At 35.6% G+C, this 18,665-nt stretch overlaps 1 protein-coding gene across 3 annotated transcripts; it reads right to left on the reverse strand.

The window, feature by feature from the left end:
* Positions 1–201: 201 nt before the first annotated feature.
* Positions 202–17,322, reverse strand: LOC18098184 (phototropin-2). 3 transcript variants are annotated; one of them, XM_024599221.2, is made up of 25 exons: positions 16,807–17,322; positions 16,097–16,173; positions 15,416–15,958; positions 14,801–14,983; positions 14,584–14,675; positions 14,222–14,471; positions 13,886–14,102; positions 12,844–12,914; positions 12,066–12,172; positions 11,779–11,828; positions 10,922–11,026; positions 10,234–10,293; positions 9,521–9,610; positions 8,638–8,714; positions 7,912–7,996; positions 7,093–7,173; positions 5,604–5,707; positions 5,172–5,221; positions 4,291–4,397; positions 3,668–3,790; positions 3,012–3,063; positions 2,175–2,287; positions 1,390–1,530; positions 1,136–1,254; positions 202–892 (listed from the first exon to the last, which is right to left on the reverse strand). In XM_024599221.2, exons 2-24 carry the CDS (start codon positions 16,141–16,143, stop codon positions 1,138–1,140), a joined length of 2,865 nt encoding a protein of 954 aa, XP_024454989.2. In that variant the 5' UTR covers positions 16,144–16,173; positions 16,807–17,322; the 3' UTR covers positions 202–892; positions 1,136–1,137. The 3 variants fall into 3 exon arrangements, with proteins under 3 accessions (XP_024454989.2, XP_052308007.1, XP_024454986.2); XM_052452047.1 differs by having other exon boundaries at positions 202–808; positions 15,416–16,173; XM_024599218.2 differs by having other exon boundaries at positions 15,416–16,173.
* Positions 17,323–18,665: the final 1,343 nt, after the last annotated feature.

Genomic DNA, 18,665 nt, shown 5'->3' on the forward strand with positions numbered 1-18,665 from the left:
ATCGACACTCTCCAACTTCCGGAAGTTAAGAGTCTTCATTCTAAATAAATTATCACCATTGACTCTCTCTCTCTCTCTCTCTCTCTCTCTCTCTCTCTCGCAGCCGGTTGTTCTGCCTATATATACTGAATGGATCTCTTCCCTGCAGATATAGACTCTGATAATCAGCAACACATACACAAAGCCAATCAATCAAGAGGAGGAGAAAAAAGAGCAGCCGTCGAGTTATCTAGCCAAGGGCAACGATATGTTTTCAGTACTGATGTGTTCTCACCAGTCTTCAGGTATATGCATGGCGACGATTATATTTTACACGTGCATTCTTATCCCGCTCCGTCAAATTAAACAGACTCTATATAGTATCATAGTACTACTCACTAGTAGCAGTAGCAGGCTTGAGCCAGTAGAGAATATCGAGTACTGTTGCAGCCGTCGGAGATCTCAGCAGCGGCGGCTTCTAGTGGCCTGCAGGTTTGAGAAGGTGCAGAAGAAGGATGTGTCCTGTTCCATTTGCCTGGTGGAATTGGAGAAAGAAGATGCGGTGAGCCAGCTCTCAAGGTGTATGCACGTCTTCCATACGGATTGCATTGACAAATGGATGCAGCGTGGTCATTTTACCTGCCCACTTTGCAGGACCTCCATAGATTATTAACTCTTAGCCGTACTTCGTTGTACTTTCATTTGCATTAATTTGATCATCTGGGCTTGATTTCGATGGTGGGGGTTGTAAGGGAAGCAGCCCAGTTCAAGTGAACTTTAGGGACATAAAAATTCAAAGAAAATAAAATCAAAAACAACATATCAATTCCTACTAAATAGTCAATTTTTGTGAGAGTTTTTGATTAATGCGCAGCGGAGCAGAAGCAATCCAACGGGAGCCGGCAACGGAAACCTGCACGCAGGCACAAACGTCACCAGCCATGATGAAACTGGGTTGAATAAATGTTCCAGTAAAGCGTGTGTGTGTGTGTGTCCACATGCATACATACATACATAAGAACGCAATTTTGGAAACTGAATGAACTGGACAAAGGCATTTCAATGTGTGGACAGATATATGCATTTGATGGCCATGAATTAGCAGTAGAGAGAATTACTGCTTCTCTGAATTGATAAAACAATAGTTTGTTTCAACCTTTAAAAAATATCCAATTCCATAGACTGTACAAGCACGCCATCATCTTCCCACGTAACATCCTTGGCCTTCGGATCTTTTCCAATTAATTGCAGAGGCGCATCCAGGCGTGGTGGGTTCTGCACACATACAGCATTCAAGAAATTTAGCCATGCTTAATCAATATCGCATTTTCCAAGAACCAAAAACGAACACTGTTTGGACATGAGAACACCAGGAAAGAATTATTCCTCAAACATAGATGGGAGCACTACCATGCAGCGTATGAGAGGCCAATTAATTCCACGGAAAAATGGATGTTGTTTGATTTCATTAGCACCAGCTTTTGATCCTAATCGGATGGAAGGGTCTCTGTTCAACAACGCATTGATCAATTGTCTGCCTGAAAGACTAACCTGGAAAATCAAGATAGGTCAGTATTATTCCAGAAGCTTTAAGATTAATAATGACATGGACAAACCCACCTGCATTTATGCTTCAATATTAGTCATAAAGGAGATCTAATTTCAAGTTTTACTCCAATCATCCCTGACCTAGCGTTCCTTTTTAGAGTAATGATTCAATGTTCCAAGACCTCCCCTTATTGTGTTTTAAGAAAGTAAACTAGTACATGCAACAAATTAAGTTATTACAGGTCACCCAAAAAAAAGAAACCATCATCATAGGGTGTTAGAACAGGAGTACTTGTTTCTTTTCAAATTGTGGGACAACCAAAATCTCAAATATAGACTTCTTTTATAGGACATGAGAAGCACCAATTAAGTGGAAAAAAGTAATTAGGTTAGGACTGAAAAAAGAAGAAACAAAATCCAAGAGCAAAAAGCTAATTCTTTCCATTCTTAGAAAGACATTTCAGATCCAAGTGTAAAAGTTCCCGATGATTACTGCTTCCTAGGAAACAGAAGTTCCTGGTGGCACCATCGTTGGCAATATTTAAGAAGAGCAGTATTAAAAAGTCGACAAAATCTCAAGAACTAAATAGCAAAATAAGTGCTATCTTACACAATTATGATAACTTATTGCAAGTTAAAGATCTTACAGGGATGCTACTTGGAAAGGTGAGATCTTTGTGCAAAATGTTGGCAAATGTCTTTTGCCTGTTCTTTCCCCTGAAAGGTGTACGACCATATAGCATCTCATACAACAAAATACCTGAATTCCAAATTAAATAAACAAAAAAAAATCATGAGAAAAGAGACAAGTCAAATAATGCATGATATTCAAAGAGGCAAATTAAGCACAATCAGCACTTATCTTCAGAATGCAATTAATATATCTTTTACTGCAGGCCAAAAAACCAAGGCAAATTTTCTCACGCTGCATAATCATCCAGTGACAGAACATGCAGCTTGCTAGTTATTTGTTTCAACCACCAAAAATGTAACATCATACGTGACTTAGTTATAGAAATTGCAATGCAGCATGACAATGACTGTAGGGGCCAAAGCTCTTGAGCAGTCATTGAGCGGTCCCATCAAGAAGATGACAGCACTCACAACTTTGCTTCTTCATAACAAGAATTATATCTAAAAGGGAATGCAATTAGTAGCATGCCATTTAGCCTATCAGGTATGCATGATTGCAAACAGTTACAATCACAGTAAAGAGGACATCATCATCAAACTGTCAGGTATACTTAAAGAACCTTGAATAATATGAACATGTGAAATCTGTGAAGAAAAAAACATTATGATGCCATCAATCAAGGACAAGTTATGTTACATAAAACTGGCAGCTTCAGAGGCTTATATTTGCAAGAATATGGCAAATAATATATAAGGAAAGAAACAGTGGCCCAATGAACCCAATTAAACCAGTAGTGAAGAAAATGGGATACTTATAACATTTGTGTGTCATGTGTGCACGATATGCTTACCAAGAGCCCACCAGTCAATCGCACTGCTGTGGCCCATGCCTGTGATTATTTCCTGAAGTCAAGAAACTCATAAGAACTCTTATATGAATAAAAATGCAACGAAATGGTAGACATAATTCCTAGTTATGTAATAAACATGTTTGATTGATTGACGCTAGATGAACGAGCACATGCAAGCTTGTTTCAAGTTGTGTTGAGAAAAAAATGAATACATGCATGCATATTTCTTTGCTAAAGCAAAACATTCAATCTTAGAATATGGTAAAAATTTGAGTGCAGATCTGAATTCCCGAAGAAAGAAAAATAGCAATTACAGTGTTAATAACAACATTCTTCAAAAAATACTGTATTTTTTGAAGAATGTTGTTATTAACACTGTAATTCTTTAGGAAAGAGACATGAACATAAAATTCTTTAGGAAAATCTAAAAGCTTGGCAGCCAATTAGAAACACTTGACCCCTCCAAATGGTTGTTTTAAACCCACCATAAATGGACATTAAACAACTCAACAGCAGACTCAATCCAGGAAAATTGCTCTGAAAAACTTCCAGTCTTTCTAGAATCTTGTGGAACATAACTTCCTTGGTAGTACACACATAGATTATTTCAAGTAAACAATTGTATAAAAGTTCAGAAAATGTTAAATTCACCATACAGGAGCAATATATTCTTCAGTTCCAACAAAAGAATTTGATTGAGTTATTGGTTCTGCGACAAATGTTGGTGGTGCTTGACTCCTTGATCTTCTTCTTTTATTAGGTGGTGCATGCTTTATAATCTGCATAGCACATTTGAATTGAACATGTAAAATGAGTCTTGATTCCCAAAATACAGTTTTAGAAAATCTGTAAACTTCTGATTCCAGTATTATCATGGCATGCATGGTTAAAGAGAAAAAAAAAATCTGAAAAAGTAAACAACATAAACATTTTCATGATTTTTTTGGTGCAAGAATTGAATCGTGTTGAGTTACAGAATTGTATTGTGAAATAGTAAAAGTGTAAGAAGAAGAGTGTCAAATACAAAGCAGAAAAGACATATTCGATTAACGTAACAATAAATGAAGACTTAAATAACTTCCAAAAACATAGATTAGAAAAATTGGAAAAAGTATGAAGAAGGGGAAGATGGCCCTCCCACTATTCAAACATTTATAAAGAAGATAGGATGTAGTTGGTGTAATGAATAATAGTGATCCATAGGTAGGAAGCCAAAATGAAAACAAATATGTAAGATACGAAACATATGATTTTTTTGAACAGGAAGACAGTGTTATACTTGTGGTTTGCAGGATGTCAAGAATGACAAATCAAAGTCACTCAAGACAATATGTCCATCCTTCTGAAGTAGAATATTTTCAGGCTTCAGGTCCCGATAAACTATTCCTGTATAATGTCATAAAAAAAACAAAGTTAAAAAAAAACCAGAAAAAAATATTCCATACAATCGATGCAAAATATATATAATTATCATCAGAGAACCTTACTCTGTTGTATCTACGAGATAATTAAGCTTTTCTGGTTGATAGACCAACCTTGAAATTTAGGGTATCTACTAAGATGGTTTCCCAAAATAAACACTATATTGGCATAGAAGCATGACATAAGGCCATTCAAATTATCTATTTAAATAAACTTAGATAGAAACCACATATATTGTCTGTAAATGCAGATAATGTATTTCTTGGTTTAACCATCCTTATGAACGCAATGGCATATTTGATTGTGAAATCCCATCCAAGGCACTTGCACCCATTAGCACATAATACAACATTAAACATCATTTCAAGTTTATTTTGGGAGAAATGGGAAAGGTAAAGACAAACAAAGATTTGTATCACATCAAAGCATTTATACAAAATGTTCAGAAGCATCAGGTATGAATACACCTGCATTCATTCCTTTGTAGTTTGGCATGCTTAAATCATGACAACTTGAAGAAACAAAAAATTTAAATGAGTTCTTATCATTTTTTCACTGAGCTCCAATCAAACAGGATTTAGGATGATAGCATGCTCCTAAGACATCTAACAATATTCTTGGAATTCTGAACAGCACTTGCATACATTCATCTTCATGGTGTTCTTTCGATTTATGACTTGAAGAAACAACTAAAAGATAATAAACTTAAACCAAAGCACAGATCTGTTCACAAAGTACCTAAACAATGAAGATATTCCAAGCCAATCACAACCTCCGCAGCATAGAACCTGGAGAGTAATAACAGTTGACAATTAACTAGAAGCTTGTTCATATAAGAGGTTGTGATGCAGAAGGCAGCAGCTGATACTGGCCAGGTCAATATGGTTTGTTGTTTCAAAATTCTATGACACGAGTATTTGTTTGGTAAGAGAGCTCAATAATAAGGAAAATCTAGGGCTAAAAATCAGCTTGTGGGTAAAGCAAAAGAAAATCCTGCACCTTTAGGTTCATTAACCACATCCAAATTCTTATTATAACTTACATTTAGTGCAAAGAAATTCTACCACAAGAAACAGTTTTGGTTTCAAAATTGTGAATCCTACAATTGGAAATGGTAAAAGTAGAAATGGCATTGGCATTTTAAGACATTAAATGGAGAACCAGGAGTACCTTGCAGATTCCTCATTGAATAATTTCATGGGTTGCTTGTCAAGCAATCCAAATAACTCTCCACCAGGGAAAAAGTCTGTTATCAGACAAACGTGTGTAGAAGTCTGACAAAATAAAGACAAATCAGTGTATTTCACAGTACACAATAACTCAGTAAATTTAAGCAACAAATATTGAAATTTTCAGCAAGGGCGGTAGCGGTTTAACTAGGATTATGTGATGATCCATATAAATGAAGAAGAAACACAAAAGAAACCACACAAATTCATTTTAATACGAATTTAGAGTATGCATTGAAGCAATTTTTTTCATACAAACTTCTCCAAAAATGCACTAATTGACGTGTGCACACTGCACATTTAGGTATTTACATGTGAGAGCGTGCAACCAAAATTTTTAAGCTATTTGTTGGAGTCATTCCATGGTTCTAAATTGTGGGCATGGTGATGGTGCAGTTTCAAGCTTCATAGGTGTGAATCATTAAAAACAAAATAAAAATTAATTTACACAAACACAATACTTGCAAGGGTGAAAAATTGTAGACCTGTGTGTTCCACATTAATTAAAAGAAGGGTAAATTACAATGACCCCTTTTGTGCCCAAACTAGATAAATAACCCAAAAGTTTAAAAGATATAATGGAAACCCTTTTTGTACCCAGATTACCCATACTAATGGGTGATTTTAAAATTAGTAAGGGGTTTTGTAATATTTGCTTAAATATAGAGGGGGTTTCAATCATATTTTTATACTTTTGGGTGGTTTGTGTAATTTTACAATAACTTAAAGGTGTTATCCAATTTACCCTTAAGAAAAAAAGACCACAAAGGATTTTATTCAACATCCATTACCATGACATAACCTCTGTTTTGGCCATTACGGGTGGGAAAATCTACACTAGTTGCAATGTAATGGAACCTTAAACATTAAGGGTTGTTAAAACACTGCCTGGGGGAGCAGGTGTTGTGAAAGTATGGCCATTTTCTATGTAACACTTACCAAACTTTACAACCACCAACAACGTGGACTATAATTTAACTAAATTAAGGACCACTAAGTCAACCTATTGTTGTTTTCTCCAAACCCTTTGTTGGCTCTATGAGTAACTGCAGAACCAGAAGCAGGAAGAAAGTATAAAATTTCATCAAATATGACACCTCAATGGATGATGGCCCCAAGTATTTCCCAGTGGTAAGATGTTTTTCTTTTACTAGGAAGTGAGCAAACATGTTGAATGAAATGATGGGGGGAAAGCAACCAAAATTAAAGTGCCCTTGAAACTTCCGGCATTTCAGCCAAACAATAATCTTCTACCATTTAGGCAACAGAGATAGTTAACTAGTAGCACAATTTGCAGTAGTAGACAACTTAAGCATCTATTCATCAATTACAAAACAATTCATAAATACGAAAATAGGAATTTGGAAACTTGCATGTTAAAATTTCTGAATGTAGGGAAAAAAAGTAAAGAGTATCTCAAATGAGAATACCTGAAAAGAAGAATACAGTGTTGGAAGAAAAGGATGATCCAATTGCGAAATGATTTCCCTCTCAATGCATGCTCGATGAACCTGTAAAGTAATCATAATAAGTGATGAGAATATACCTTTATGTTATCAAACATGAGTTGTTTTTGGCAGAGAAGATCTATGATGTTGCAGTTTCCATAACATTCTGGGATATTGTGGTAATTAAATCATGGTAGGTTTTGAAGTGTGCACGTAGGCTTGCTTGCTTTCTGTGTATCCAAGTTAATATTTGAAATTTTTATTAGATAGTGCCATCTTCGTGGCTCAAAATTTTCAACCTTCAAAGGATAAGAAAATAAGTGTCAAGAGCATCATGTAGTTTTCATTCTTAGCCAAAAGTATATGTGATTGTTCAGCTTTGACCACTCTCCAAGTGTATGCATATATTTTCACATTAATAAATTTATATGTTCCCCGCATAAAGAATTCCCTTTTGTATATCTTATAAACAACGAAAAATTTTCTATCACTTGAACATGGAACAAAACCACAACTGAAGGGGCATCAATATTGTACAACAAATGATATAGAGAGCCTTGCACTTAGGACACAAAGGTGATTGGACAAGAAAATTGTATGTTCTCAAAGTACTTTTCATACAGTGAAAATGTTTAAATATGGAACATTTCAGAAACAACAGCAAAAAGATATAAAAGAAAAGCTTAAGCCAGTTTCAGGAATCATATATCAACAACACAAGTCATGTGCTATCACATAAGATATTAAATAAAAAGATAAAAGTTGCTAGGTATCTCAGAAATAACTTCTGGTTCTTCACACCTTGTTACGGTTCAGCATTATAGATTTTTCCATTGCCTTCATAGCATACAGCTCCCCTGCACCTTCCAGTTCCACTAAATGCACACTGAAATACATAAAAATGGTTTAACGCAAACATAGGAAATCTCTATGGACATGTGAACAGCAATGAGCCAGTCACAGTTCAAGCCAAAACAATCAACAGAAAGCCAGCACAAGAAAAGGCACAGAACTGTCATTGGTGTGGTAAAAAATAAAGAAAAAAACTGTCATGATACTTTCTTCCACTACTTATTGCCAGTCTACATATACACACTAAAATTTGATGGAAATAAAAAATAACTAAAATTATAAATGAAAAAAGAACCTCTCATGACAACCTATCGACCTAAATTAATAACAGCTATCAAGTTTACGAACTACGAGTTGCCTCATTCATTAGTTTTGACAATCCTTCCTCGCTTGAATTTTTACAGCAGAGACTAGAAAATTAATCAAACCAATTGCAGCTTTCCAAGGTACAATCACGATTCCAAGCAATACCAACATTAATCAAAACAAATACAGCTTTCCAAGGTACCATCATGATTCCAAGCAAAACCAACATTACCTATGCGAATAATAACAGAAAAGGGGAAAAATAAAAACAATTGAAGTTGGAAATAGAATGAAAGTCATACATCACGACACAGATCCATGCACAATGCACCTATTTCAACCTAAAACCTAAAAAAGAGAAGTCAATACCTGCCAGTATCACCACAGCCCAAGGGTTTTATGGGCTTGAAATGATGTAGACCAATCTTTTCTCCACGGGAAGTGATCTGATACCAAATGGATGGGTTTTAATATGAAAAACAAGAAAAGTCAATAAAGAGACAAGCAATAAATAAACTGCTTCTGATTTCAGAGCAGTAAAGAAATATATGAATCTCTTACAAACCAAATATGAAGTGCAAAATCAGTTCAATTCAACATGCATTCATCACACAATGAATAATGAATGCCAACAAAGCAATCAATATAATCCATCTAAATAATAGAGAATCAAAAGGAAGACTTATAGATGTCTTTCATGATTTATGAGCATAACTATTCTCTATCTGACTCCAAAAAGAAAATAGAGCCTAAGCAAGTTGGCTAGCATGGATTATTTTACATCTAGAAGCTGGAATCCTTATCATTATTACTACTTCTGCTGCTTTGTAGTAAAGTCCACTTAGAGTAATTTATTAATTCATTCCTCCACTTAAGTAAATGAAATCAAGTTCATAATTAAATGAACTAAAGCACGTGATAAGTATCTCTACTGCTTGGTCCTAGACATCAGATAGTACCACGCTACCAGCACACAATCTTTCTTTAGCATTTATTGCACCTGAATCCTGCAACTTATCACTTCCCCATTTCATTTTTCCAAAAAGAAAGCAGACATTAATTAACATGAAAAAAAAGCAGTATTTGTAATATCAGGCATTAACACAAAACTGATCGTGATGTCACTGCATGAATTACAGAGTTTCACTTTAGGTGTAGGTTTAACCCAAACAAATTGATGCACACTGTGCAATATATAGAATTGAATATCATCGCAGTATGAAAATGGTAGGTTAACTTGATTAATCAGCACCTTCTGAATTGCAGTCCAAGAACGACTATTCTTTTTGTGAGGCCGTGGAAAGACAGGTTGAGAATGAATTGCCCACAAATCTTCAGGTCTCTGGAAAATATTATAGGACATTATGGCATGAACAATGGCATAACTACAATTTCTCAAAAAGTAAATGACTTTTCAGAGAAGACATAAAAAGTTTAGGTAGCATGAAAATGGAAGTCAGAGAATAAATTAACTGTTGAAAAACTATGCCAGCCTATACATCACACACCATTTAAATGAGCTGACTTTCTAATAGCATTGCAAAATGTAGTATCTAAATCAGCCCAATTTGTGTACTAAGACTCTAAAATTATACATATTAAGATGTTCATTTATAAACCCATGAACTTAAGGAATTTCTGTAATTTGAGCATAAATTAAGATTTCTGTAGTTTTTTATTCAAGTGATTCCCAACACATTAAATTATGGATTTCATAATATTCTGAAGCAGTGAACATAGTCCATTTCGTTTTATTTGTTTCAAAAATTTAGAGATTATCAGTCATCAATTTCAGTGACCAAGCAATTTGTTACACTGCATATCATCATCCTCGCAATTCATCCATGTGCTATTGAGAATTTAAAACACAGAAAGCTCAAAGAAAGAGGCAGATAATCATTTGGACGAAGGTAAATGACATCAGCTAGTTATCAGTCCTAACCTGAAGAGGAAAGAGTACCTTACCAAGTTGGCATCAGGAAGTTCTCGAACAGCTTCATCCACATTTTCTGCAGTAGCTTTAACCTGATAAAGAAGCACATGTAAAAGAATTAAAAGCTTGTGGGTGTTAATGGACATGGCAGATTTCAACGAGCATTAGATCCACTATAAAATATTTTTTCTAACATGTTTGAGAGCTAACCCAATTTCACATTTTCACGCAACAGTTCTTCAAATTCATAGTTTTATGCAACAAATATACAATAATTTGGTTAGTTTCTAACTCCTTATGATTTTCTTGTCGCTGAGGCTAGATAGAGTATAAAATGGCAAACCAAAACATTAGTTGTTTATAAAATGATAAAGGGTGCGAGGAGGGTGGTTTCAATTGTCATTAGCGTATACAAGAGGAGACAAGTGAAACAGCATAGTCTTAACTGTGAAGAGAACATAGAGGAAACTAGTGAATATCTAGAAGTAATCCAAAGGCACAGTTTAACGCTATTCTGGGTGTCCTAATTACATCTCAACAAATAGTATAATATGGGGACTCTTATTTCTGTGTCCAGTCAATTTATCCAAATCACTAATTACAAATCCTGATTTCAGCAAGCTAGTTCAATTTTTTAGCTTATCTAAAATGAGTGGACACTATGAAGTATGAACCATGATGTCTACCGACAAAGGAAAAGCGACAGAAGGAACCACATACCAACTTAGCACTTTGTAGTTCTGTTGCATCTGACAGGCGGTTTTGCAGTGGTTCCACATGATCACTTCCATCCAGTTGAACACCAATGAAGTATTGAAGTTCACCCTACATAAAAACAGGGGACTCATAGCTACAAATCAGACCACAAGATTCCCACATAACTGCTTGAAAATGAGGGTAATTATTGTTGGATTAAGTCCCACATGAAGGAGGCAGGAGAAAGAACGAGATAAGAGACAACTGTATAATGACAAAGTGGTTAACCATTTTAGTGTGGAATCAACCCAACAATAGAGAGAGGGAGAGAGAGAGAGAGAGAGAGAAGCAAAATTCTAAATAAAAACCCTACAACGTTATAGCCTAAGACTATTGATGAAGAAAAAGGAAAGAGAGATCTTGATTCACCAAGGGCATCTATCTGGTAAGTGTGGACGTCCACTGATCAAATGTTCTAGATTGATTAAGAGAATCCATTCAGATGGATTTTCCTCTGTAAAATTATCATTACCTCAAAAAAAAAATATGATTGAGGTACATGGTATGTTACAGGGATCGTGCATGAATAAAAAAAAAGGCTGGGGATGGTGAGAACACGAGCACAGTCTGCAGTAAGAGGATTGTCGGTTCACAAGACAACCTCAGGAAAGGATAAATGGTTGCAAGTGAGGAGTGTTGGTGCAAGTCTCAGAACTGAAGAAAGAAGGAAAAAGGACAAGATTAGGCCAAGGCCAAGACACCAACATGATTAACCAGTTTAGTTTAGAGAGCGAACTGCACAATAACTACAGACCAACAAGAATTACAGCCCAAGATCAACCAAGAAACTCTAAGAATTGTCTACAATAACAATCATATACCTTTTGGTCACGCATAGGCTGCAAGTGAAATAAGTTCCAGAATTTCTTTCCTGCATGAAATGAAACATAAAAATTCATCATGGTGATTAAAAAATATAAAAAATAGACTACATATTATGTCTTTAAAAAGGGGCAATAACGTGTCCTCCCAAAGATTGTATCATAGAAAATTTGCAAACAGATGATGAATTCTCTCTCTAATATTCAAGGATTAATGAGAAAATTGTGACATTCAGCTAAAAAAGGTGCGCATTTGCAACATCATGAAATTGAATTCACATACTTACCACTCTTGGTATAGTTGATCAACTGAACAGTGATTTCTCTTTGTTCTCTTATAGCATCTCTTACCTTTGAGACAGTTGCTTGATCTGTCTCAGGTCCTTGAAGAAACCTGTATAATTGACAAAGCAAAGTAGAATAGTGTGTCAATTGTTGACAAAGTACATGGTGCAAAGAATAGAAGGGAGTTAAACTGATGCTGTTATGTTTATGTAATTTGTATAGGAAAGGAAATTTTAAACACCAGTGTTCAATTTGTAGCAGCAAGTGTTTCCACAAAAAATTATGAAATATAGGCATGATATAATCATGAGAATCAGCATAGAGCTGTTCTTGATATTCTTCTTGACTGGTAAACCAGTCAGCTGTAAATGAAGTCCTGCCAATTCTGGTGTTTTGAAAACATTGCAAGTAATAACATGTTATCTTAACTTTCTCCCTGCCTCTTTAATACTTTGAACCATCGATATCCAAAATTTTAAGCAGAAGTTGCAAATTTATAGTTTTATAATGGTATATTATTTCCTAAGAATTCAAAAAATATTAACACACGAGGGTACTCTTTAAGGCATATAATTGAAAGATAAACTGAAGAAATGGTAGATTAATGAGGAGCACAAAGTAACATCATGTTTATTTGGGAAAGACATGAGAAGAACTGGTTGGGCATGAGTACTATATGTAAAAAATAGAGTACGACTTGAAGGCAAATTAAGTGGGAGGCACGTGCAAAAAAGAGAAGATAACACTCAATGAAGACAGAAAATGTACTGCATTTCATACCGACAGTTTCTTCCCAAAATTTCTTCTCGAGTGTATTCTGTTAGTTCAAGAAAGCTATCAGAAGCAAATATCTGCACAATAAAGCTGAATTAATATAACATGCTGGTGTAAGGCTGCAAATATGCAGATTAAGTTTTCTTGCAAGGAGTATAATGCTAACATGGAGAAAGAACAGAGCATATATTTTATTTCATGGATTGAAAAGAATGGACACTAGGGTTGATAACAATTCAAATGCAAAAAAAAATATGTTAAACATGTATTGATTTCACAATCCCGCTAGTTTGTAGGTCAGTTTTCCAAAGAGGGATGAGCATGAGGGCATTGTATCAGAAAAAGCCCATGATCTATTGTACTTGTTCAGTTTACTTGTTGGATTAGTGCATCAAGGTTGTGGAGCAAAGCTGGAGCAGTGCAACTAACTGACTTGGATGAGAAATCCTATGCGCATTCAATGTTTCCAACGTGGGAGACACAAGTGCGTATGCAGACACACTGTGGACTGTGATGTACATAGATAGTCTAACTAGCTGTTTCAGAGGGACTTGTATTTGGGACAGGGTGTGGAGGAAGCACTACATTGTACTATTCAGTTCTTTAGTCAAATTTCCTTCTTTGTTTTTTGTTTTTGATGAATTATAGTCAAAATCCCATGCCTTCATTGACCTTGAGTCAACTAACTAATGTAAATCTTTGAGTTCTTGTCATTCATAACTGTTCTACAAAACCTTTTGTGCTCTATCCTCACACATGAAATTTAGTGTAGCAATCAAACATGTAAGAAAGCATATACGAGACAGAGTTATCCATTTCTACATTACAAGCTCCTCCTCTTCCCCTCATTTAAAAGTTTATGAGTTGATGTGAAAAAAAGCTTTTGAATCCAGTGCTCTGGCGTGAATGCAAGAAGGTTTTAGATAGCAGACTAGGGGGCCTATTCCTTTACTCGTGCACTCAAAACAGACTTTGAAATTCAAGATGTATTGGACAATGATGAGACAAATAGTAAGAAGAAAGTCTTAAAACTGACTAGATGCCTTACAATGGGGTTATCAGGAAGCCTAGGATCTGTGATCACAAAATTCTTTTCAATGCGTTCCAATGTGGTAGCTAAATCAAATCCTTGGCGTGTATCCCTTTCCCATTCAGCACGGTCCCAGCTGTCAGAGCGTTCAATGTCTTTAGTCATCAAAACCTCAGGTTCAATAGTTGGTGGTTCTTCATGCTTTTCTGCAGAATGTGTAGACTTAGATTTGAACCTGAGAAGAAGGAAGGATGAAATCGCACAAGTGATATATCTATTTAAAATTTTAGAGAATGATGTAGATGTAAGCTTTGTGAGGCAAACACAGCGGGAAGGTGGAGCAGCCAGACTAACCCCATCAAGGAAATGCGAGATGATTTTCTCGAGTTTTTGGCAGCGTCAGGAAAGGTGGTGGGGGATTGAGAGACATTAACTGGAGTGAGTCTGCCAGGTGCGGTGACATTGTCAAGATCGATGGATTTAGGGAGAACATAATCGAGGTTGCCAGAAGTTTCATGGCTCACAGTGCGAGAGTGAGATTTGGGGTGCTTGACAGTTTGGACAACTTCAGTCATGGAATCTAAAGCCTTAGCCTTCTGACGAGCTGACAAGTCCAAGAAGCAGAAGAATCACGAATGAATCTTCATGGATATACGTCTGTATTTAAATAAAGAAAAAAAAAGCAGAAAATGGGGAAATCAATCAACTGCAGATACCATCGTAGCGGATTAAAGACTTGGGCAATCCATTTGGGCGCAAAGCCTTGTCGTTAACACCTTCCGTATATTTGCTGACCTCCACCTGCATTCTGCGCTCACCAAAACCAAAATGACGATAACGTTTTACTGCTAATCTATACAATTTTATACAAATTCATCCAATTAGATTATTGATAATTAAGAGTGAGAGAGAGAGATTAAATAAGAAGCGTACCCAATGAATTTGATAGTGTTGCCACGATCATCCTTGATAGGGGTGACGGTGAGAAGATTCCAGAAAGGAGTGCCATTCTTCTTGTAGTTGAGAAGCCTCCCGCAGTAACTTGTCCCATTCTTGACGGCATCTCGTATCTTCGCCACTTCATTTTGGTCCGTGCCTGCGCCTTGCAGAAACCGGCTGCATTTGCAACATACACACACGACGGGACGAGACGACTATTCAATTAATTTGTTTTAAAAATCAAATCACAGTAACTAATTCTTCGGTTTAATCAACGATACCTAGCTACAGCCCGAGTCCTAGAGGCGGGTCTCTTACTCCTTCCCCTCCGTTTCCCTCTACTGCTCACCGTTTCTATGCTTTGTATTTATTTTATTTTATATACTTTTTCCTAATTTATTCTTTTTTTTAAAAAAAAAACGATGTTTTATATACCAGTTCCCTCCTCCTACTACTACAAGTCTACAACTCCTCCTACTGCTACAACTCCTCCTCCTCCTCCTCCTCCTCCTCCCACTACTACTACTACGCTTTAACCGGAATCGGAATTTAAAGAGGAAAGGTTAACAGTTTTCAACTGAAATGTTTAGTAGTGGATGGCTAGCTCACCAGTTCCTTCCGATAACTTCTTTCGAAGAATAGCCGGTCATAGTAAAAAAACCACTGCTTGCAAACATGATAGGGTAGTCTGGTTTGGTGGCATCAGAGACCACAAACGTTTGCTGCAATGTTGCTAGAGCATTCTTCAGCTCTTGGGATACCCTCGGAACGGTTCCTCCTGCTTCGCTTTCCTCTGATGTCCTCGTCGACTCCACCATAAATGAGTTTTTTTTGCTTCTATTTCCTCCATTCTCCTCTTGTTCTGATCTAGTTGCTATAGCTTTGAAACTACGTTCTCCTACATCTGACCTCACAAATATTCCCCATTCTGCAGTCCTTTCTGCAATGCTAGCTCCGGTTAGTATCTTATTTGAAGAGGAGGGGGAGGATTGTCCTATAGAAGATGAGTTGTTATGATCGGATGAGGTGCCTTGATCTTCATCTTTTCCAGCTTTAACCGTAGCGCTGGTCCCAGTCCCGTTCGATTGATCTGTTATGGAATCATCACGATCAGAAGTGTTCTTGGACTTTCTTTCAAATGTCATCCACTTGTTCAAAGCCTCTCTGCCGCTACCAGAAGTAGCATTAGTAGCTGGAGATGATCCGGATCCCTCCTCCACTACTTGGACATCTGTTGATCTAGTGCCAGTAGCATTATTATCATTATGAGGATCAAAAACCTCTATTGATCTCTGCGCTTGATCGTCCGTGGAAGAATTCACCTTTGGTTTGTCCATATTTAAATTTCTGATCTTTAGAAATCACCTCTGTGCCAAAATTATGGAAAAAGACAAGTCAGAGAAAAATGTTACACACGTTAGTAACCTGGCACATGCTCTATCAAAATAATTTGAAAGCTAGCTAGCTAGTGCTATGAACTAAGAATTGAGTTTCCAAATTCCAACAGAAAACATCGGGCTGAAAATTCTGAATTTAAAAGCAATTAATTTGAGGAAGCATCAAGCAAACAGTGCTGTAGAATTCACGGTGTGCTGTCCATGAATCAAGATCACAAAATTCTGGAAAAAATGCTGCTAATTAAAAATGGCAGTGAAAGGTACAGCAGGGATCAAAAGACTACGTCAAGAAACTGGAAACTGTAAGATATGCTGTAAAGGTACAGTTTAGTTGGATATTATACAAAGATTTGATCGACTACTTAAAGAATAAGAAACAGTGTGTTTATTACAAGCATCCCTTAAAATTCAGCCATATGTATTCGTATAACAGTATTTTATATAGCTCTATCAGTACATTTAATACTGATAGAACAGAAGAGCTGAGCGGGAAATTAAGGAGAATGAGGTGGGAGCATAGTGCCAAATGGACCTTAAGAAAACAAGAAAGAAAGGCATGGAATAGCATAGAGCGCGGGGAAAATTCATTGAGAAGGTTCTCACGTAATTCAGATCAACAGCAACAGTACAGAATTAGACTTCAAGGGTGGCTAGCTAGCTCTTCTCGTCGGCGATGAATCAGCCATATTTGCAGCTCGCTCGTTAATTAATATTTCACAGAAACTGGACGTCAGTACGCCACAAGAAGCTAGGATAAGGGCTTTTGATTTTAGTAATTAAGCTGTTAGCTAGCTAATCGCCGGCCCTTTTATCTCTGTCAGCACTGCAGTAGTGTACTCCGGTGTGTGCGCAGTAAATGAAGTGATAGTTTCTTCCTTGTTTTGGTTCCCAAATGGAATCAATATCAGGTGGGTGTGGTGGAAATCAGATGACGTTCCGTTTTCACCATAAATGGGAATGTCCCCAACTGTCTTGTCCCCTTGTACACGCAGTGAGTTAATGTACCGTGTAGACACAGTCCAATTAACCACGATCTACCACTGCAGGTTTTGAGCATGTAATGGATAAACGCTAAGTTTTATTAACATGTTTAAACTGGATATGTTTTCATTTGAGGCCACAAATTCTCGATGTGGCGTTGTTTCGAGATAAGTTTCGCCATGGCGGTGCTTGGTGCGCTTTTTAATTGGAGTTTTTAAAATTTTAATTTTTCTTAAAATTAATTGTTTTTAATTTGTTTTAAATGCGATGATTTTAAAAATAAATTTTAAAAAATAAAAATTATTATTTTAATATATTTTTAAATAAAAAAATAATTTTAAATTAATTATTATTATTATTATTATTTTAAACATTCTATAGATTTTATTTTTATCATTTTTTTTTTGACACATATAAGTATGTTAGGAGAGCATTATGTTATTTTACTTTAGTTTTTTTAGATGAAATTTAAAAATATAATAATAAATATTTTTAATATTAATATATCAAATTAATATATATATATATTTGTGGAAATTAACAAGGATTAACGAGACGATGCAGACAATTAAGAAATAATTAAGTAATCGTATTTTGTGTGCTGTCAAATGTCAATTATGTACTTAAATGAAGTTTTCGTACTCGTAGCAACTAGATCATTCAATTGTCACCTTCCATCACCTATCTGTAGTCTTCGACGTGGCACATTATCAATAAAGGAACGACGGATTCATTTCTGATTTCTCTGTATCATTTCTTTGCAAAAATTTCTTACAGGAAAAAAAAAAATCAAATAGGAATGTCCATATCAGGTGAGGTACGATTGTAGATAGCAGGAAAAAAATGCATGGTGGTCCAGTAGTCGTGGCATCAGTTGCAGCCACGAAAGTCCTTGGTACTCACGTGGCTACGTGCCGATATGTGGGTCTCGGCTTTACCCAAAGCTGAGTGGTGACCGTGTCTCCTTCCACAGATGATGTTTGACCCCCCCCCCCCCCCCGGTGTGGTGCTTCTAATTATTTTTATGTTTTTTTAAAAAAAATATTTTAAATTAATATTTTTAAATTATTTTAATATACTATATTAAAAATAATTTTTAAAAAATAAAAAATATCTTATTTTAATATATTCATGAATAAAAAATACTTTAAAAAACAACTGGTAATCACGCTCTCTACAAAATAAATTATTCTGGCTCCTCATTTCTTCAAAATGTACACTTGATTATAGTTTACATACAAATTATAAATTAGTCCAAAAAAAAATTATAAATTAAAAAAATTATACAAATTTTTAATAAAATAAATTAAAAAAATATACATACAAATAAAAGACAAAAAATTTATCGATTATAGTAAAAAAAAAAAAAAAAACCAGAAAGATAGGATAAGTGTGTTATATACTAGGAAAAAAAATTGAAGATTTATTTTAGTTTGAAATTGAATTTTTAATGTTTTAATTGGTTTAGAACAATAAAATTA

The sequence above is a fragment of the Populus trichocarpa genome, chromosome 4 (genome assembly GCF_000002775.5).
Source record: "Populus trichocarpa isolate Nisqually-1 chromosome 4, P.trichocarpa_v4.1, whole genome shotgun sequence".
In the NCBI taxonomy this organism is placed as follows: Eukaryota; Viridiplantae; Streptophyta; class Magnoliopsida; order Malpighiales; family Salicaceae; genus Populus; species Populus trichocarpa.